Below are 23,132 nucleotides of genomic sequence, written 5' to 3'. Positions count from 1 at the left end.
TTCAAGTGTGTCTCGTGTATAGAAGAGGTGGCGGGGCCTTTTCCTTGTCTGTGCCCAGGGCCCCATTGTCTCATAATACGCCCATGGTCAAAGGAGTTCTTGAGGTTTAACACATTTCTAAAGGTTTTGGCTGCCTTTGACTTTTGGAGTATAAACAGTTTTGAAAGAGCCTGGGAAACAGTCTTTACAAGTGAAATGCCCACTGGCCGAAAACATAAAAAATAACTGCAAGCTGCTTGACAATGTAATCAAAACAGCGTCTTAGCTTATACCTCAGTAGACTGTGTGAAGAAAGAAGCAGGGTAATCAGTAATCACTAGCTACGCCAGGGAGCATTTCTATTTCTGCAATATGTGTCCAAAAGAGATAAAACTGCATAGCACTGTATATCACAAACAGATGTTTTGGGCTGAGCGCTTAATATCCCACAAATGTTCGGAGAGAGAAGTGAGCAGGACTTACAGGACTCTTCAGTTTAATATCCTCAGCTTACTTTGGGATGACTGTGTCTGATAAAAAGAAGAGACTAATCGCCAAATTACTCAAATGCAGATTTTTATAAAGATGTTTGTTTCCTGCTTTCCTCATCAGTGGGCATGACTGGGCCTCACACAGCCTCTTCAAATACAACTGGCAGACTATCAGAGCACTCAATCAGCATGATGGATAGCAAATGTTTGTTGCATAAACTTGTTTATCCAAATCGTTTTTTCTTGTTATGTAAAGACACTTTCCATTAATCACTGACACCGCGAGACAGAGAGCTGTGATTCAAAAGATGATTTTTTTATTTTCATCCAGTTTGTTTGATTTAGGATCACAGGAGAGTTACGAGCAGGAGACGTAGTCATCGTGACATTGTTGGTGGTCTTTGTCAGCGTTTTCTACCCTGGCTGTGATGGTCAGAGGTCTTAAATTTAGGACATAACTCAGAGACCGGAGACAAACATCCCTCACATTAAGACGTCCCACACCACCAGCTCAATCTGACAGAGGGCTGAGGAATGATGGGAAAGAAGAGCAGGAGAGTTTAGAGATACTTGATGAGGAGTGAAAAGATGTTGGAGAGAGAGAGGCCTCTCTGCTGAAGTCAAGCTTCAAAGCTTATCCAAACTGACAGTGGAGAAATGGACATGGGGACAAAGTTCTCCCAACCACATCCAACATCCTGTTGTGAATCCCACAAATGTGACCTGAATGTGACGTCCATATTAAAGCTTCAGGGACTCCATCGTCATGCTGTCGGCATCCAGGCATCTTTTTCAAGCGATGAGGGTCATTACAGCAACAAGAGGACGACAGAGCTGACTCCTCTAATTCAGGGCAGAGGCGGCAGTAGCTTACAGCAGGTTTTCTAATGTTCATATCACTGATATCAGATCAGTAGCTCCTGTTTAATGATAGTCTTATCCAGCAACACCTCATAATGTTGTATGTGTTGGTATGAAATTGTATATCCATACATACTGAAATTCTGAGGCTCTTGACAGTGCCTCATTGGTCTGGAAATGAGCACTTCTGTCCCTTTTGCTACACAGGGAATACTGAGTTTAATCAGTTCATTGTTGGTATATAATAGCCAGCCTTATCTCCTTGTGGTTGTTTTGTGTCTTTTGTCATTCATTTTGTATCTCTTTGTAGACATTTTGCATCTCCCTGTGGTTGAGTTGTGTCTTCTTGTAGTTTTTTTGGGTCTCTATGAGTTCATTTTGCATCTCTTTGAGGTACTTTTGTGTCTTTTCTGGTCATTTTGCATCTCTTTGTAGTCATTTTGTGTGGCGTTGTGGTCTTTCTGTGTCTTTTTGTCATTGTTTGGGTCTCTTTGAGGTAATTTTTTGTTTGTTTTATTTGATTAATTTTGTGTCTCTTTGAGATCATTTTGTGTCATTTTTGGTCATTTTGTGTCTCTTTGTAATAATTTTGCATCTCCCTGTAATTCATTTGTGTCCTCTTGAAGTTCTTTGGGTCTCTTTGAGGTAATTTTGTGTATTGCTGAGTTAATTTTGTGTCTCTTTGAGGTACTTTTGTGCCTTGTTTGGTCATTTTGTGTCACCTTGTGGTTATTTTGTTTCTTTTTGTACTCATTTGTTTCTCTTAGAAGTATTTTTTTGTCTCTTTCTGGTCATTTTGCATCTCCTTGTGGTTGTTTTGCATCTTTTTGACATTGTTTGGGTCTCTTTGAGGTAATTTTGTGTATAGCTGAGTTAATTTTGTGTCTCTTTGAGGTACTTTTGTGTCTTGTTTGGTCATTTTGCGCCTCTTTGTAGTCATTTTGTGTCTCCTTGTGGTCTTTCTGTCTTTTTGTCATTGTTTGGGTCTCTTTGAGGTAATTTTTTGTTTGTTTTATTTGGGTAATTTTGTCTCTTTTTTGGTAATTTTGTGTCTCTTTGTAGTTATTTTGCATCTCCCTGTGGTTGTTTCATGCCTTTTTGTAGTGTTGTGTTGTTTTGTCTCTTTTTATAGTTCTTTGGGTAATTTTGTCTGTACTTGAGTTAATTTTGTGTCTCTTTGTGGTCTTTTTATATGTTTATTTGGTCATTTGGTTTTGCTTCTTAGTCATTTTGCATCTCCTTGTGGTCTTTCTGTGTCTGATTGTGATCATTTTAGTCTCTTCCTGGTTGGCACATGTTAATTTGAGTGACATTTTGCAGGGCCTGTGCCCAGTGCGCCCAGAAATTCAGCCATGCCTTTATCTGCATGTTTGCATCTTAATTATCTGCCCTAATGGCTCTGTTTAGTGCTGGCAAGTCTCCATATGGCTAAATTTATTGACTCAGCTATTTTTATCAGAGCAAATCCTGAACAATGGAGGATGTGCTTAAGCAGATGTTTCTTCTGTGTTTTTTTCTGTCCTCCCGGGCCTCTTGTGCCCCTGCAGTTTTGTCATTGTTCAGCAAGGTTTAATGGATACAGGGTCGTTGCTCTGCATTAACTCCCACCTCAGAGTCCAGCCAAGCATTTCACAACAAGGACAGTACAGAATTTTAATGTGGTTACATCTGTGCCTGGGCGGACCATCTCCTTCCTTGCAGCAGCTAAGCTACCAGATGTCCTTCAGAGTGCCCGGAGAACATGCAACACAGCTGTTCTATCACATCCTTGATGATGCATTGACGAATCTGATAATCTTTTCGTTCGTCATCAGTGTGTCAGCAAAGTTTAAGGCAATGATTTCCACTTCCCTCAGACAATAGAGTGTTGCAGGGATGGTATTTGTAGACCATCACGGAAGTTAGCGTCACTCTGGTCCCCTCAACAAAAAGCCAGTGGGATTTTTCCATTGGTTTTGAATTAGTTGCTGACAAAAGTTTATCATACATGTTTTGTTTAGCAAGATTATCTTCACAAGTGAACACCACTTTGATGATTTTTGAAGCGTAAATGCAATCACCAGAAGTAAAAAGCCAATGTTAAGGTATAAACGAACTAGACCTTGGTTGCATGACTCCGACAACACCACCATAACGAGACTGTAAAGTCGCGTTCGGGTGTGATGACGCTCTGTAGTCTCATTTAGCCACTTGTTAGCAACTGTCATTTTTAAGAGAGACTTCAAAATTGAAGAGTGGGGTATTTACTGACATAATTTATGTCGTAAATGGGATATTCTCTTGAGCTAATATTAACTACAGATCATATTTTAGGCATCTAACTTGAAAACCATTCAAAAAACACATCGTCTTCCAGATGAGGGAACCAGGACTGCTAAAATGCTAACTCATTTCTGAGTTTTAGGACTCATTCCTGCACCACTGCACCATAAATAACTCACAACAGCTAAATGTTGCATCGACTTTTATTACATTTGATTGTGCTCATATGCAAATTCATACTTCTAGCAGGATTGTCCTGCAATTCAAATTAATACCCGTCCCTGTTATTAGATGTGAACATCTGGCCTGTTTCGGTCACATCCAGCTGGATCCTGTCCCAGCCACGGTGAATGTGGACAAAGAATTGGAAACACAGGTGTCCAGGAAGGGAGCGTTTTTAGGGAGGAATCTGAAGGCGGCCATGCTGAAACGCATCAGGATCCAGGCCACAAAGTAGTACAACTGACATTGTTACCGAGCAGCCTGAGGTCTAAGTGTGTGATGATAAATAGATAAAGAGCTTTTTCAACACCCAGAGGTCTCCAATGGGGAGACATTCCAACAACCTCCCCAGACCGCAAACAACAATAAATTGTCCGAAATTGTAGGCCTTTGACAAATGTTAATAGTTTCAGCAGGGATCATAAAATATTGCTAGGACTTGACAGAGCCAATGTGGAAAGCAGAAAACCATAAAAGCAAGTTTTAGGCTGTGTAAAAGACAGATGTCCACAGTACTTTTTGTCTCAATTGGTCTGAACAAACACTTTACTGTGCATGATGACAAGTTATTGTCCACATACCAGTGACAATATTTGCTTTTGAAATTTAGCAAAAGTTACTTTTATAGATTATTGGCTTTAAAATAGTCATTTTTACTTCTGCCATTAGGTGGCAGCAGAAACAAGCTATAAACACAGCACTAACATCCTGTATTATCACCTTTTAAAGGTACACTGTGCAGGATTATCCCACAGAATAAAGACAAATACAAAAGTAATCCCTCTCAATAATCACTTCAAAGTGTGTGGCAGTGAATATATCTGTAGTGTTCCTGCCCTCTGCCTGTGTTTTCCAGATGGCATCCTCAGAGGCTGAGAAAGACCTCCCAAAACCTGCAGTTTCTTTGATGGCCAATTGAGGCTGGCTCCAAACCAGACTCAATCCCCATAGACCCCCATGTTAAAATACACAGCTTTACAGCAGGAATAAACATGTTTACAGTCTGGTACAAAAACAGTTTTGGTCTTGATAGCTCATTTCCACGTCCATGCCAAATGTAAGAGGGGGGTTGATAACTCAGCAATTTACACATTATTAAGTCTCAAGGTTAAACTGCAGAGTTGCTTGAGTGACAGGCTTTTGTGAGGCACCGCTACAGTCTGTAAGACAGATCCACCCCTTTCGCCCAAATGTAGCAAGAGCAAGAATGCCAAACTTGACGGTAGCTACGTCCATTATTTTATACAGTCTAATTTTCTTCTTTTTTGGCTGTGGTTGGGACGTTTCTGGGCTGCAACTTTTGGGCAGTGGTGTGTAGCCTGCAGCCAATAACAACAGACAGGTGAATTTGGGACTTAATGAAAAAGTAGCAATCAGGTAGCAGCAGTATGCATCCAAGAGAAGGCTATTTAAAGTGCGTACAAAGCCTTTTCCAAACAAGAGTGAGTCTGGAGTTGTTTTTCACTTTCACTGGCAAGCATTTAAGGAGAGGATAGGGATGAAGGGCAATGCGGTACTGGCTCTTTGATAGGATACTAAGTGGTTAGCTTAGTTAGCTTACTAAAGTATTGACTTTTCCAAAACAAATGTAACCTTGCTTCGGTAGTATAGCAGCTTGCAGTAAACATAATAGCAGTGTAGGGACGAGGGGCCAAGTTTAAATGTTCTTTGCAAACATACCTTTAAGGTGACATGTCCATTACTACGAGTGACTCCTTTTGCGTACATGTAGTCATTTGATTTGTTGTTAATGTAAAAATTTTGTTTATAGCAGACTTGTTGTACTCCAACTAATATCTGGACCTGCAGTTTAATTTTTGACGTTGGCTCCACCCACAGCAAACTTAAAACTGCCTACTCCTGCAAGATTTGCATTGGGTCCCACAGGACCCTCGGGATCCCAATGCAGTCCTCTGCACTGTAGCTTATCGAGCAGTTACATAGCAACATTAGCTTTCATTTGGAGTCATGTTTCTGGCCACGTGGCTAATGCTAGTCCAATATTTACTCTGCTTTTTGCTCTGTTTAGGTCTCCACCAACTTGGTCCATGACTACGAGTGACCCCTTTTGCATACATATCGTCATTTGATCCATTGTTAATGTATAAATATTGTTTATAGCAGCTTTAAAATGTAGAATACTATGAGTATGAGTAAAGTTCCAGTCCCGTTTCATATTCATCTCTTCTTACACTATTCTGAATCATTTTACAAAAGTGTGAAAATAGTAACTACAGGCTGGTTGGGCTCTTTCAATATCCACACATTCATAAGTCCCACTTCATATAACTCATCTCATATAAAACATCTTCTCTCTCAGTGTCATATGGTCGTTCATCACTGGCTGTACTTTTGAGGTTTTCTCTTTTTTTAGCAGAAATCGTTCCATAACTGTAATTTCACAAAATATCAGGTTTGACTCTGCTTTGATTGTGTATGTGGTCAGTACTAAACCAGAAGAAAGAAAAACATCTCAGTGTGTCGCACTAATCAGAATCAGGTTTAAAACGTCCACAAAAACAACATCTAATGAAACGGCATCAGCTGAATCTGCCTCAAAAATTTAATATCTGATCTTGACATTTGAAATCTGCTCGCACCACAAAAGAAATACCACCACCTGACTGCTGTGTGGTGTGATCCTGATACTTAATGTTACAACACTGGATATATTGACTCTGATCAAACCAATAAAAAAAGGCTTATATCTTTGACTTGGCTGGCAGAGCAGGTTGGGATTTTCTGAGTTCCAAGAAGGAGAACATAAGCTGACACAGACTTCAGGACTCAAAGCATACTACTCTGCATGTGTGCCGGTCGAGCAAATTGACCATCGCCACGTTTTCACAGTTTCCATGGACACAGGAGAAGTACTGCTAAGATTCAACACCAGCCTTTTACTTTCCTCTGTGATCAGAACAATTGAGCCAAGTTTGGAAGCACACACAACCAGAGCTATGCAGAAATAGACTTATTTTTCAATGTGTAATTTTTAACTGGCCATAAACTTCCTTTTCCATGTCATTAAAATTTACATTGACAGCACCGATATCATCCTCGTGGAGGAGTTTGTCTCTTAGTTTGAGATGAACTAAGATACGGCTTGCACATTTAGTTTCCCTGCCTGTCTGAATATCAATAATGCCAAGAGTTGAGATTCACCCATAATGAAATGCACATGATTCAAAGTAGTAAATCCAAGGTTGTAATACAACACTTTCTGGATCCATAAATGTGTCACATTACATTTAGGTGGACATGTAAATAAATAAATAAATAAAAGAAGGCGGGTTTGTCACTGTCAACCACGGCTGTACCTGTTCGTCCTCAACGAACTCTTCACACCAGAATTTATTAGAAACATTGGCCACGAGCCAGTTTGACACACTCAAGGTTGTGTTTGATGGATGATAACAAAATGTGTTTGCATGTATACTGTGCAGTTTGGTCTGTATGTGTGTACAGAATATGTGGCATTACACACGACAGCCAGAGTCTCCCCTCATGCAAAAAGAAAAACACATCTGTGAGCCACTGTTGGTGTTGTACTATGGTGGCTGAAAAGGGCAAATGTGCTACAGCTTCAGAAACAATGCTACTTTAAAAACATGAAAATCCAAAGCAAACACAAGGACTGAAACATGCTGCAGATGAAAATAACATGCAGCAGAAAGCCAAAAAAAAATAAATCCATTAACAGCAAACATGCTGCAAATACTGAAACAATACAACATCAAAAACACACTAAGTACTAAAACAAATACAACAGGAAAATGCTGCATATCCACTCAACACAGTGGAGGTGGTGGCACATTGCTGCAGTGCCTTACAGCTAGAGGGTTCCTGGTTTGAACCCAGGGTGGGCGACACAAACCCCAGGGTTGGGGTGCCCCTGTGCAGAGTTTGCATGTTCTCCCCGTGTCAGCATGGGTTTTCTCAGGGTACTCCAGCTTCCTCCCACAGTCCAAAGACATGCAGGTTAACTGGTGACTCTAAATTGTCCGTAGGTGTGAATGTGAGTGTGAACGGTTGTCTGTCTCTATGTGTCAGCCCTGTGATAGTCTGGCGACCTGTCCAGGGTGTACCAGCCCCTCCGCAACCCCTAACATAAGCAGCTATGGGCAATGAATGAATGAATGAACAGCAGAGGTTCTCCCCCAAACTGAAAGAGTGACTCCAGCAGATTCCAGGTACAACATCTGAGGTCTCTGTCCAAAAGACACCTTATAAGGTGGTTGAGATTGACCGAACTGACTGGTGATGGCTAACCAACTGGACATCATGTTGCTCAATGAACAACAGACTGGTGATAGATGTAGCGATACTGAGCGACAGCAACATCAAGAAGAAGGAACATCATAAGCTCGAAAAATACCAAGGGCTCAAACAGGAGCTAGAAAAGATGTAGGGAGTAAAGGCAACAGTGTGCCAGTGGTAATCGGAGCACTCGGGGCTGTGACCCCAAAACTGGGTGAGTGTCTCCAGCAGATTCCAGTTACATCTGAGATCTCTGTCCAGAAGAGTGCAGTCCTACGAAGAGCTAAGATACTGCGCAAGACCTCAAACTCCCAGGCCTCTGGTAGAGGACCCGAGCTTGAGGAGGTTGGCCCCACAACCCAACAAACACACAGACAACAACTCGCCTTATCAAACTTGACATAAGGCCCGTTTCCACTGAAGAAGTTCCTGGTACTATTTGGGGGGCAGGAACTACTACAGGAATGTCCTCTCGCTTGGCCCTCTCAATCGCCGTGTCTCCACTGAGAGAGTGGAGTAGGAGGAAGGTTCCTGTAAAGTTGCGGGCTCTGGACGTGATGTAATCGTTGCGTGACCATTTTGACCGGGGCGACGTAGGGGCGTAGGGACGCCGTTAGCGGTGTCTGTAATAACTCAGTAACTCAATAAACGGTCCATGAAAAAAAATATTTTTCCAGCAGATGTCTTAGTTACAGCATGATTGAGCTAACTGGAGTAGTTTCATGTCATATCCGACAACGGGAGGCTTTTAACAGATGACGTCCTGATGTTAGCTTTGCTGCTGCTGTTAGCTGTCCCTGTCAGCTGCAGCCACTGATGCTTTCTAGACATCGTGATTTCCCAAAACTGAATAAATACCACACATAGCAACACAAAACTGCTTTGCTAGCTCAATCATGTTGAAACTAAGATATCAGCTGGAAAAAATATTTTTTTCACGGACCGTTTATTGAGTTATTAAAGACACCGCTAACAGCTAACAGCTAACGGCCAGCCCAGCTAATCTACGATAACCATGTTATTAATTACAAAACGTGCACACATAAATAGTAATGTTTGTTCAGTCATTGTGTTAGACTTTATAAACATCAGATTAGTCTAAACGGTGATATAGTGACATGGAAAATGTGATATAGCTAAACTCTGCTGGTTTTCTACCTGGAAGTATTGGTAAAAAACAAGGTGATTTCCTCTATAGTGAGCCGGTGACAGTTGAAAAATAACTCCCTTCCGGGGTTCCGTTCCCCTGTCGGGAGTTATTTTCAACAGTCACCGGCTCACTATACATTATCCCTTATGGAAGGAACTGAGGTGGTTGCTGTGTTTCTGGTGTGTCTCTTCGTTTACATGGTGGCGGAAGCTATGAACGAGCTAACCCTCGTCTGCTGAGTTTTAAAATGCCGGCTGTTTTGCTGCTTTCTGTTGACGTCACATCCCATCTTGAGTATATCCAATCAGCACCAAGTAATCCCCAAGCCCCAGCCAGGAGTTTCTCGGGGCAGTTCTGAGTACCTACTCCGAGGCAGGGACTTGTTTAGCCCCTGTAAAAGTTCCGGAACTCTGTCCTTCGGGGGTGGTTCCTGAGGTGGAGACACGCACCAATGGCCCCGGCCCTGGCCCCGGCCCCGTAAAATTACCCCAAAGTTCCTGCGGTGGAAACGGGCCTATAGGCTTACATTATGACAGGCTCATTCACGTTAAAATGACCTGGTGGTGCAAATTCACGTTACCATACAACGAGACAAGACTGAGTAACTCTGAGCTGTCAGCAAGTTGCTTAAAGGATGTACTGTGAAGTCCGGGTGAGAAGTATTTTTCTGACCTGCAATTTCTCCGCACCTCCCTTATCTTTATCTTTAACTGAGCCCAAAGGGTGAGGGGTTTAAAAATGTCACTGGGACAACCCAGTGTCAATTACCTCACTGGTATGCTAGATGGCCAGTCCACCCCTGTTCTGCAGTACAAGTTACCATGGCAATTTAGCAAGGATAACAGAGAGCCACCTTTGTAGGTCGGAAAACTCTAAACCACCAATCTAGCTTCATGGTACATCCCTCAGATAAATCAGTGGTTGATTTTTGAAGCAGGAAGAAAAGTGGAGTAAAGAGGCAACACAACATGTGCCTGTTTTTTTCCCCGTTTTGCTTCGTTTTTTTGTTGGCAGTGTGTTTTGGTTGTCTTTCTTTTGTATTTTCACGTCTTTTTGAATTCCCATTGTTTCCCATTGTGAACGGTTGTCTGTCTCTATGTGTCAGCCCTGTGATAGTCTGGCGACCTGTCCAGGGTGTACCAGCCCCTCCGCAACCCCTAACATAAGCAGCTATGGGCAATGAATGAATGAATGAACAGCAGAGGTTCTCCCCCAAACTGAAAGAGTGACTCCAGCAGATTCCAGGTACAACATCTGAGGTCTCTGTCCAAAAGACACCTTATAAGGTGGTTGAGATTGACCGAACTGACTGGTGATGGCTAACCAACTGGACATCATGTTGCTCAATGAACAACAGACTGGTGATAGATGTAGCGATACTGAGCGACAGCAACATCAAGAAGAAGGAACATCATAAGCTCGAAAAATACCAAGGGCTCAAAGAGGAGCTAGAAAAGATGTAGGGAGTAAAGGCAACAGTGTGCCAGTGGTAATCGGAGCACTCGGGGCTGTGACCCCAAAACTGGGTGAGTGTCTCCAGCAGATTCCAGTTACATCTGAGATCTCTGTCCAGAAGAGTGCAGTCCTACGAAGAGCTAAGATACTGCGCAAGACCTCAAACTCCCAGGCCTCTGGTAGAGGACCCGAGCTTGAGGAGGTTGGCCCCACAACCCAACAAACACACAGACAACAACTCGCCTTTTTGAAGCAGGAAGAAAAGTGGAGTAAAGAGGCAACACAACATGTGCCTGTTTTTTTCCCCGTTTTGCTTCGTTTTTTTGTTGGCAGTGTGTTTTGGTTGTCTTTCTTTTGTATTTTCACGTCTTTTTGAATTCCCATTGTTTCTAAAGCTGCCGAACATGTCTCCTAAAGAAATGTTTTGGTCCGTTGTTGCGCATTTGCCCTTGTCAGCCACTGTACATTATTGACTTCAATTTATGCTATGTTTAAAAAGCATGGTTCAGTCACTGTGTGATATTGCATTTGCTCTTTAATGTCTCACTTCAGTCCCAGATGACACTAACTACACGTTGTTTGTCAGAGAACACTGAGTTCGGCCATGTCGTGCTGAACAGTACAAAAGCATTATGTAATATTTTTCCACTCTCAGATTCTCTATCTCAAACCATTTTCATCAATTACAAGGTGCCAAAGCAGCAGCAGGGAGGTATTTGCCACTGAGCCTCTAACCTGTCACTCTGGGCACTGACGTCCAATTAATGAGAATTCAGCCAGGGATTTTCTCCCTGTAAGAGATTATGGAGGGAGGCAGGAGCCATCACTCTCCCACCTTGGGTGTTCCTCACTGAGAAAGACAGCTATTGTCACAACATCCCTGCCTCTAGCTGCTCCGCTCCACTGCCTGATAAGTGGCTGTTTGATTTGCTTCTTTTCAGACTATGGCAGATATTAAAATGCTTACATTCTGACTGTTTCAGACATCAAGTTTAGGAAAACATTGCATACATTAATATATGTTGACTATGTCTCAGTAACTTCTAAACTACGGTACATACAGCATATTCTGTAAAAGCCAGAGATCACACAGCCAGTGGAAGATACATATGGTCCACATGTAGCGTTTCTCGTGGCTGTAAGCAGTTTTGGGGTTTTATTTTGATTTTGAAAATTGCACAGCATAAACAACAGTTATTTATTTCTGGAGCATTTATCAAAGCAAATGTTCAAAGGAAACAACAGCAAGAACAGAATACGAAATAAATGCAAGAGAAGGAAAAGTCTTAGGTAAACACAAGTCTGTTAAAATTATCTTAGAAAATAATGAAACCAAAAATAAGCAAAATTCTCGGTTGTACAATACTTGGCATCAACAGCACAGTTATATTTAGGAAATGTTTGTGTTGGGCAACTGAAACACTCAATTAAGACCAAGATCATAGTTCAGTCAGGAACACTTTAGTTAAAGAAAACTTTATTTCTATTTGCAGTAATATATTTGGCAATATGGCTCTGTCCTGGGGCCTCTGCCTTTCCTAGGCCTATGCAGAAAGCCTCTACGCACCTACACAGACAGCTAAGGCGGAGAGAGCACATCTCTCCACCCTTCCACGTACCTGCATAGAAAGCCGACAGAGAGCACACCTCTCTGCCCTTCCATGCTCCCACATGGAAAGCCTAAGGCACTGATAAGTCAGACACAGCATGAAAAGGAGGAGCTGGGGTGGAGGCAGGTTGCAAAGTGACTTAAAAAAGAAGCAGCAACAGTAGGCAGGCCAGAGCAGTTTAAATAGGGCGCCCTGAAAGAGATTCGCCAATCGGTTGCATAGAAAGGAATCATGTGATCTATCAGCTGACTCCCTTCCATCAGTCAGCTGCGCCATCAGATGATTGGGCTGTTTGAGATCAGCTGATGTAGCTGGGATGTGAGCTGAGCTTGACATCGTGTCCTGGCTGTGGTTGATCAAACTGCAAATGTTCATTTCAGGTCTATCATGGGATGTAACATTTGGGACCCCTGCATAAAAGTCAATGCGTAAAAGTCCTATGAACTACATGTCCATCCACCCCAACCTCCACATTGCAAGAAGTAGTCCACATAACTACATAAAGGAAAAACATCTTCTTGCCTTGCCACAGAGAGTTGCATTGGTCTTATGGCTGTATATTGGCTATAATTTGTCAATGGTGAAAACATAACTGGGCAACAGAACTTATTTTAGAATATGAGTTAGGATCTTGGTCAAACAGCACTACCTAAAAGTTACCTACATCACAGAACTCATTCAGACCCATGGGTCTGTTTCTTTAAAGTAGTATTTTTTAACCTGGGCCCCATTTTCCAATGTTTTTATGTCTAAGTGACTAATGGGAACAAGAATATTTTAAATTAGTCCAGTATTGAGTCTGACGGCTGCAACTGACAGCTGTGAAACAGGCTGCAACATAACCACTCAGGTCACATGCACCCTCATTGTACGTCCACTGAAAGGGTTTGTGAGTGCTTGTTTTTGCCATTGACAGGCTCAGACTGTTAATATACGCTTCTGACAAGATTACGGAAAGGATCCCAACAGAGACAGACCTTTTGGTTAAAGAATTTAACCATGAACAACCCTGAAATCACTACTGCCAAAATCACCAGACTCCAATTAAATAAACAGTGATTTTAGAGTGCATACTTTAGAGCCAGCATGGTTTCACAGCTACCTGGGTGAGTTAGTGATTATTGGAACAGTGGAAAAGATGGCGCAAGATGGTGTTTGTGAGTTTTGTTTTGTTTCTGCTGGCTTTGAATGAAGTGTGTAGTATTGTGATTAAATTATTGTTTATTGAAATGGAGTCTGGTGGGTTTGGCAATAGATTTTTTCGGGCTGTTTCTGGTTAAACAAAAAGGATCTATCTCTGTAGGGATCCTTTCCATAAGTAGTCAGACATCATGTCAGTGGCAACAGCAGAAAATGATGGTGCCCTGAATGGTTACTATGCAGCCTGTTTTGCAGCTGCTGGCAGCAGCCCTCTCACTTAATACTGGAGCAATTTTAAATTTTGTTGTTCCCTTTAGTTACCAAGAGACAAAAACGTAGGGACACCAGTCCTAGGTTTAAAGAAGTCACCCTGAAAGCCACAACAAATTTGCAAACATAGCCAGCTCTGTCACCTTGCCATCTGTAAATGCTGGTGAACAGACAGACAAATTGGTTTAGAAATCCTTTACCATGCTGTAAAGTGATTCCTCTTGTAAAATAGACCTCCATCCAGAGGCATCACAGCTCCAGTGTAATGGTGCATTCGGAGAGCCCTGACACTCTTGCTGTTGTGGTTGTTTTAAGGTGTGCAGGAAAGGAGGATTTTCCTTGTCTCAAAACCTTTGATGTAAAAATGCTACAGCTCCCCGGGCTGCCTTCCACGTCTCGCCCCTTCCGTCAGTCCTCCGCCCAGACAGTTCAGGATGGGTGTAGTCTCGATGAGGAGTGGGCGAACAGCGAATGCCTGCCTCGCTGGCGAAAGACTGTGCCAGCCGAGCATAAAGTCTTCCAGCCTCGAGCTGTCCACCCACTCCAGATCCTGTTCGTCTGTGATTAGCCTGCAGCCTCAGCCTCCTTTAGCTGCTATTCAGAATCCATCTCAGTCTCAGGTGTAAAGTCTGATCTCCATACAACCTATTCAGACTTTTCTGCATGCGATGTCTATCCACATCAGTTATGTGTAATGAACCAGCGCATTTAAATTGGGCAGCGCACAGGCAGGGCACTGATTATTATCTCTGCTTTAGTTTGTCTTGCCTCAGGTTGATGAAATGTCAAAAGCTGTACTTATTAGTTGTGCAAATGTTCAGTGGAATCCCACTTCTCCTTATGACTAAATATTTTAAGCCCAGGGCTAGACATCATAGTCTCTGCTTAGAAATAACTCCCAGCGTCGGGCTCCCTGTGATGAAACCTTTATCTAACACAAAGAGAAATCTTTTGTGCTGGCAAAATAAGGTTTTAATCAGGAGTGTGTCAGTCTGTCTGCTGGCTTTGGGCTTTGTTACTGTCTTCTTGGGAAGGCTCCATCAGCTGCTGTAGTCGTGTTTGTGTGTGTGAGTGTGAAAGAGGGAGAGAGAGAAGGAGAGAAACAGCTTCGCGAGGAACAGACAGCGCTGATGTGATGAGGTGTGACACACAGGGCATTGCTCCATCCCTGTGTTGCAACGTGCCCGGACGCTCCACAGAGACTTTGTACGCTTAAATTGCAGCCGCTTGTGAATGTGCAAATTACTGCAGAGTCCAAACAGGTCCTGGCTGTAACAGCCTCGGCAAATGAGGCAGCTTGAAGAAGAGCAACCAGTTAATTAGCTTTCCCAGCAAAGGGATATCATGTGGTGTTAGAAGACTTTCAATGAGTGCTCTTTGTACTAAACTAACAGCTGCACATCCAGTGTGATTTACTGGTCAGGGCTGCCACTGTTTGTTTGGGAATGCACATTTTGTGCCAGTTTGGACTTTAAACACACCCCATGTGGTTGAGGGGAACTCGCCTCTGCTTCTCCCTCGGACACACAGAATTACAAACTGGTTAAGAAAGAGATGTTTAAGTTCATCCCCCCACAGGAAAGAAGAAACTTTCCTCTGGTTAAAGCCTGCCCCAGACAGGGTGGGAGGAGATGGAGATGAAAGCAGATCCTGAATGTGTCAATGTATGTGTCCCAGAGAGCTTTCTATCTTTGTTTTACTTCTACCCACACCAATAAAATGACTCTGCAATGTGTCAGCAGGCTGGACTGCTTTGAATCTATATCAGAGACTGAAAAAATGTTTCTTTTTGAGTCACCTGCCAGCATCTAAAGGAGAGAAGTGTACTGTCTGTCTCCCTGCCTCTTCCCTCTCCTCTCCCTCATCTCCTGCTCTCTGTGTTTCTCCCTCCCTCACTGCATTTTTCCCAGACTAAGGCGTCCATGGACCCTCTGGCTCCGCTGCTTTCGTCAGTGACTTGGAGCGCTCTGAGAACTTTGTGAACTCTCCGTGTTGGAGTGGGAAGGGAGAGGAAAGGGGAGCAGTTGATGGGACGCAGCCCGGCAGCAGCAGCAGGCTCCTCTGGAGACGGCATTGGGACTCACAGCTGGAGATAATCCCCCGGGTCATGACAAGACAGCGCCTCAGCCTCCTAACCCCCCTGGCTCTGCTGGGACTCCTCGTGGGGCTCGCGGAACTCAGCCGCGGCTCTGCCGGTGAGGATGAGGATTACTACATGCAGGAGCTGCTGACAAGAGAGCAGTACAACCAGGTCCAAGTGCTGGAGAAGCCTGTGGCCTCGATACCTGACAGGCGTGGGCACCCCAACCAAAACCCTGGCAAGAAAGTGCCCAAGGGAAAAGCAGACAGCAGCAGGCAGACGGATAAAACCACTGCTGATGCAAAATCAGGTAAAAGCACTGACATCTCTTTAGACGGACAACTTGAGAACTTTCTCACAGTCTCAGTAGTAAAAGTAAAAACTGCATTGTTGCTCTGGAAGTCCTTCACAACATCATCTTTACAGTGCCACAGGCAACCAATCAGCACTAATGATGTCTTTAAATCATTATAGAAGATCAAAGTTCTGCTGAAAGTTTTGAAGCAACTTTCTGAGCCAGTGTTGCCACTAGATGACAGTGTATGGCTGGTCATTTGAGCTTTTTCCGGCATTAATTTTCATCAAAATAAGAGTAAAAATAAAAGTAGTAAGGATGTGTTTTGGACTTTAACAGTAAAACACAAATGTTAACCCCCAAAAAACCTTTCTGTGTTTTTATTAATCAGCTGATACTTTAAAAAAAGGAATTTTCAGAACAACATAAAGCTGAAAAATCAGTTAGTTTTTGGACATGACTTCAGCTGACTTCAGACGAGCAGCTGATCTCAATTCACATGGTGATGGATGTGCAGCGAAAAAACAATAACAACGACCTCCTCAGGTAGTCTTCCTCCCCGCTCTCCCCTCCCCGTACACATAGATCAGAGTCTCTGTGCGGCTTCTGCACAGCAGCAGGATTAACAGCCTCACCCACGGCAGAGGTCAGGACTTCGTTACACATCGGAGCCAGAACACATGTGAAATCCACGTTTTTTCCCAAAGCAATGCCGTCCTGCTATAATCCACATAGAAACACACGGCTCACAGCTCTCTGTATGGGACACGCAGCACATGCAGTAGCAGGTTTGTAGGTATGTTTGAGATCCTGCCAGGCGATTGGTAGACAGTAACAGGCGTGAGGGGTTTTCAGTTGGTTGGTGGCAGATAATTTAGAGCAGCTGTGTCGACAGTGACCTCATGTCTCAGGCATCTGGATTCACGTGTCTCAGCAGGGATACCTGCTGCAGGTGGTACTAGAGGAGGAATATGATAACAGAGAAATATTGAGAAGTCACTGCTTCTCTTTGATGAGAGCTGTTTATCACACTGCTTCATAGCAACAAGATGCATTACTGCTGTAAGAGGCCCATGAATACTGCAAGGACTGCTTAAAATCACTGACAGCTTTAGTTTAGCTTTAGTGGAAGTTACAAGTCACAGAATCAAATGAAAAACTGTACTTAAAGGAACAGCTCACCCCCAAATAATGACCTGGTCACTCAAGATAATCCTCAGACCTTGTGAGGAGTTTCATGTGGGAACTATTTTCTTCCTCCCGCACAGAAGGAAACGTGCATTGACTCATGGATGAGAAGCTCATGACAGTGTGACATGTACACAACAAAGGTGTAGCATTAGGGTTCGATGTGAGGTGGTTGGGTCATTCTTGTTGGGAGTACACAGCAAGGAGATAGATATTCTCCTAAGCAGCACTTTATGGCTGAATCCAAATGTCCGGACTTTACCGCACTTGCAGACTCGCCAACTTTGCAGGTGCATTCCCAGGAAGTCAGGGAGTGCTGAGGGCTGCCCAAAGCTACAATTCATCCAGTCCACAAGAGGCCTCGAGCGGACTTTCAGCAGACTTCCAGAGAGTCTGCTTGGGGTGCAGACTTCAGCAGACTTCAGTGATTTAATAAGCCATGATTCATTGCAATACAGACATGACATTATGGGTTTTTCAACTGTCGAAAAAAAACCTATGATTGTGTAAAATAGTTACTGATAGTTAGGCCTATTCAATACTTGAATTGTGTGGGCCAGAAATAATATTAAACCACATCATGATACACAGATATGTAGAGGTATAGGCTGTAGAGGGACTGAAAATACATTTTATTATTGCAGCCTATCAGGCTATGCAGTGAAATAGGCTAAACAATTGGCTGAAAAACAACAAAAGAAGGTTTCTAATGTCAGTAATGCCCAATTTATTGAGTTATAGTCCTGTCCTTATATAGACCATTTCAAACTTGACAACATAAACATTCTAATGGGTCCCTTGGTACTTCCTGCTAGAATGTTTGTTAATGCAGTAATGACAGGACCAAAGCTGTTGCCCTAGCAACAGAGCATCAGTGAAACAGTCTATACAAACATTTTCTTCCAGTGAGATAGCGGAAGTACCAGTAAGCTAGTTAGTCCCATAGACTGTCTGTGGTTAGTCCCAGTGGCTACTCTACTCGTCAGCGCTGGTTCTTTTCCAAAGTAATTTGCCTTCAGTTTAGCAAATGCTGATTTATTTTTTAACAAATATTTAACTAATATTAACTTAGCATTTTCTAAAATGTCTTTGTGGAGCTCTGGTATCTGTTGCACTGTCCGTGTCTTACTGTAACGACTAACAACCAGCCCAAGCTACATTTTTGTTTTTGCAAAGGAAAAAAAAACCCAATGCTTTGAGATGGCTGTCAGAGATGGCTTTGGTATGATCACATAATCCAGTTTGAGCTATAACAGGTATATTTCTCAGCTGCTCTTGGAAAGAAGAACAGAGTCCTGTAAACAAACTGTTACCATTGGAAATCGCCCGTATTGGTTTAGTGCCGGAAGTTGCACCCATAATTCACGCAAGGTATCATGGCAGCTAGGACGAAGGTGGATATATGAACAGCAGCAAGTAAAACAGTCTCGAGGGCTGTCCATCAGTCTCTGCCCTCGCAGACTTTACATGACGACAGTAAATGCTACACAGTACATACAACTGAAGTCCGCGAGAGCTCAGTCTGCAGGTCCAGAGGGGGAACATTTGGATTCAGCCTACCTTTCTCCACACTTCAGCAGCTTTACAACAACCAAATGTCCTGGCTACACTTCCTTGTTATGGGTCACATGTTTCTTAACTAACTAATGAGAAGCAAGAAGGAGTAAGACTGAGACAATAGTTCCTACCTGAAACTGCTCACAACAAGGTCTGTGGATTATCTTGAGTAACCGGGTCATGATTTCTGGAAAGAGACATTGCTGTTGAGTTTTTCAAATGCATTTTTTTGGCGTTTTTAGCACCACAAGCCGAGTGCCATCTAGTTCCATTATATTAGAGAGAAGACAGACATGTCTATGGACGATGACAGCATGCGTTTTCTCCAGGTACTCCAGCTTCCTCCCACAATCCAAAGGCATGCAGGTTAACTGGTAACTCTAAATTGTCCGTAGGTGTGAATGTGAGTGTGAATGGTTGTCTCTATGTGTCAGCCCTGTTATAGTCTGGTGACCTGTCCAGGTTGTACCACACGTTTCGCCCAGTGTCAACTGGCTCCAGCCCCTCCTTGACCTTCAAGAGGATAAGCAGTTACGAAAATGGATGGATGGATGGAAGGATGTTAGATAAAGAAAAAGGTTGGAGAACTTTCCCAGTCTATAGAGAAGCATGGAGACCTTCAACTGATCTGAAAGCATAAAATAGTGGATTTAATGGTCCAAGGTACAAAAAGTATGTCAAACCTCACATTTTTATATTGGGGATTTTAATTATTTCACTCCATAACCTCAAATTTTCCTGTTTTATTATGGTTAAAAGACAAAATTAAGGGCGACAATCTTGTATCTCAAATATTGTATTCTTTTCACAAACTATGAAACTTTTTTTATTTGAAGACTTTTGTACTTGAGTATAATTCTAAACACAGGACATTTACTTTGTTTGTTCTCTGATTATTGCCTGTACCTCACCAGCGTCGAGATGATCATATCTCAGAGCCTTCTACTCTTTATCCGTTACACTGAAACCACATACACAGCTGGGAGCATTGTGGAGGATTTAACCTGTCCCCAGAATGAGACGAGGAAAAGACTTTCAGATGTGAGAAGGATTGTTATCACGAGGGGCCTATCCTGACATGACACTCTGTCAAATACAAAGCACACGCCTCACTTCCATGACTCCCTGCCCCGGCGCTGTGGAGCTAGAACAGTGACAGTAAGGTTTGGCATTAAAAAAAGGAACATTGGCACTGAAAGAAATTCCACTGTCAAATAATACAGAGACATTAAAATTCTTTTATTTTTATATCTTTTGCATTCTGATGTGTTTTTCAGTAGCATTCTTCTTCTTATCTTTTTCTTCATGTCACTTCTTTTTCGGCGTGTTTTTTCCAGTCTTTTGCAGTTTAAACTTTCTGTCACTTAATGGGATCGCAAGAGAGTGTGATTTATATAGAGTCTGCATACTCAGGGGGGATTTATACTTGTGCATCAACTCTATGCACGTAGCCTACGCTGTAGTGAGCATTTATACTTGTGCGGTGTCTGTGTCACTCTGCAGTTACACCTCCAAAACACTAGTCGGCGGTGGGGTTTCTGTGAAGTGCTGTAAAGTTTAGTTGATTCAAAACACACATCAAACACACATTAAACATGGCTTAATAGAGACAATTTCAAACACAAGTACACAAATCAGCTTCACTATAACTCGCAGCATTCACAGACAAACACTTGTCTTTATCTGGAAACATTTTCCCCACAGATACAACATGCTAACGTCATTAGCACAAGCCTATGGCATTTTACATTGTATAAATTAGCCTAGAGGCGCCAGGGACAACAGCAACATTTAACAATGGTAAAGTTACATAATTCAGCTCCATTACAACTCACAAGGTTCACTGACAAAACAACTGTCTTATACTAAACACATTTTCCAAACAAATATAACATGCTAACGTTAATAGCACAAGCCTATGGCATTTTACATTGTATGAATTAGCCTGGCGACAAGCAGAAATTTCCTCTGCTCATATGAAGCAGGGCTGCCAAGTTTCAGAAAATGACAAGAGTGAGACTTTAGTGTCACGATGCGTTCGGAAACATTTTTTTTTAACATCGATTTGGCCTGTTTTAACGTCGATTTATACCTTAAGACTGATGTCCTCACCTCCATGCCAGCGGCTCTCCCTGTACTGTGGCCTCCTAATGCTAGTTTTACAGTGGTTCTCAAAGTGGATTCCAGGGACTCTGTGGGTTCCTTTAGGGGGGTCTAAATTGACCCTTACAAGGTCTGTACAAATGTGTACAAATGGAACCAAATGGACCCATTGGGGTCCATTTGGTTCCATTTGTACACTGTCAGAGTTAAGGATAGACCTTGAAATTTAGAATTTTGAGAAACACTGCTTTAGGAGGGTCTAAATTGACATTTACAAGTCTGTAACTCTAACACACACACACACACACACACACACACACACACACACACATTGAGACTAACGTTAGAGTCTCTTTTTCAAGTGTGAACTGGCCAAGAGAAGAGGCAAATAAATGTTACACAGCTCTGCAACAAATACAGGACAATGATAGACTTATAGCAGCCTTAAAACAGTACATATTAACTAGGAAACTCAACAGCGAATCAACAGTGAACAAAATTGGGTAGTTACCTACCGTCCGTCTTCTAGCAAGCAGGAGAACGTCGAGTGGGTTTTAAATGTCGGCGCTGTTGTGTGTGAAAGACAGTTAGAGACGCCAAGACCCGCCTTACGTTGCTTCTGATTGGTTTATATTGCGTGGTGCCTTCCGTGGTTGGTTAGATTTAGGCACAAAGGACTGATGGATTGGTCTGCGATTGGTTATCTCGGTCAGTCAATCAGAGTTACTCGAACTACAGCAAGCCGCGAGGACCAAAGTTTATTATCATGAAAAAAATAAATATAGAGTATTGAATGGGGAAATATAAGCGTGAGAAATGTCAAGTGTGGCGTGTAGTGTGAGAATGGGTCAAATTGCGTGACTGTCACACTCAAAGCGTGACGCTTGGCAGCTCTGTATGAAGCCAGGCTAAATCACACACAAAACTTAAAATGCTATTTTTGTGGAGGCTTTATTGTCTTCACAATTTATTGTTTCTTATCTGTGAAATTAAAGTAAATAAAAGCTTTGTTTCCACTGAGGGAAATGGTTTCATCTACAGAAATAGACAGGAGGTCTGCGTCACCGCGACATGTTACATTTCTGGGAAGGTGCACGTCAGGCTACAGCGTAGGCTCTACTTCAACATAGAGCCTATGTCGTAGGTAGGGCGTCATTTTGACTTTAACTTAGCTTTAAATTCATATGATTTTTGTTGCTATTAAGCCACGTTAAATATGGTTTGGGGTGTGTTTTGAATCAACTAAACTTTACAGCACTTCACAGAAACCTCCACCGCCAACTAGTGTTTTGGAGGTGTAACTGCAGAGTGACACAGACACACCACCGCACAAGTATAACTGCTCACAATGGCGTAGGCCAGGTGTGTAGGCTACGGTGTAGGCTCTTCATAGAGCTGACGTACAAGTATAAATCCAGCTTAAGAAGAGAACATCTTTCTTTCAAGTGTGATATGATGAAAAAAATCTTAAGATTATCAAAGATTATCAAAAAAAAAAAAAAAATCAAAATAATTTTTTTTTAATGCCTGCATTTTACTTTCCAGGAGAACTATTTTTCAGTGCTCATGTCTCCTTTTCCAAAGCAAAATGTAACTTTCCATGCCATAATTTACTGTCAATTATGTTCTAGTTCTACCGCCATGCCTCTTGTACAGTCTGCTTTCATGACTGATTCGAACCTTGAGGCTCCTGGTATCACTGTATCAAAGATCTGAATGAGCATTGGCTCAGTCACTGTAAGTGGGAGACATACTGTAATTGAAAGTGAGGAGCAAAAGAGTTAAATGTTTTCAAATTCTGTGCCCAGAGATTGTCTCTTGGTTCAGACCCATATCCTGAATCTATCCATATGTGTAGGACTGAATCCAACCAAATACTTTGTGTGTGTGTGTGTCAACACTCCCTCACCATTAACAACAATGAATCAACAGTTTTAACGGTCCAGTGTGCAGGATGTAGGGGGATATATTGGCAGAGATGGAATATACTAAAAGAAGTGTGTATCCTTTCGTGTGTAATCACCTGAAAATAAGAAATGTTGTGTTTTCGTTACCTTAGAATGAACCACTTATATCTACTGCTCGTTTAAGGAGATTGCCATGTTGCGCCATGTTGCACCATGTTTCTATGGCAGCTCAAAATGGACAACCCAAACACTGACCCTAGATAAGGCCATTTGCATTTTCGCGCCAGGAGAGCATCAAACATTAA

The 23,132-nt window shown here is 42.5% G+C and overlaps 1 protein-coding gene across 1 annotated transcript in view; it reads left to right on the top strand.

Moving 5' to 3' along the window:
- The first annotated feature begins 15,370 nt into the window (after positions 1-15,370).
- Positions 15,371-23,132, top strand: part of cpxm2 (carboxypeptidase X (M14 family), member 2) — a 57,589-nt gene continuing 49,827 nt past the window's right edge. Inside the window, exon 1 of the mRNA XM_033610743.2 lies at positions 15,371-16,087. Within this exon, the coding sequence (XP_033466634.1) occupies positions 15,805-16,087 (283 nt within the window). The 5' untranslated portion in view covers positions 15,371-15,804. The remainder of the gene's footprint in view (positions 16,088-23,132) is intronic.

This window comes from Epinephelus lanceolatus, chromosome 21, assembly GCF_041903045.1.
Source record: "Epinephelus lanceolatus isolate andai-2023 chromosome 21, ASM4190304v1, whole genome shotgun sequence".
Classification (NCBI taxonomy): Eukaryota; Metazoa; Chordata; class Actinopteri; order Perciformes; family Serranidae; genus Epinephelus; species Epinephelus lanceolatus.
The sequence above is the reverse complement of the archived record's forward strand: the minus strand, read 5'-3'. Positions and strand labels throughout refer to the sequence as shown.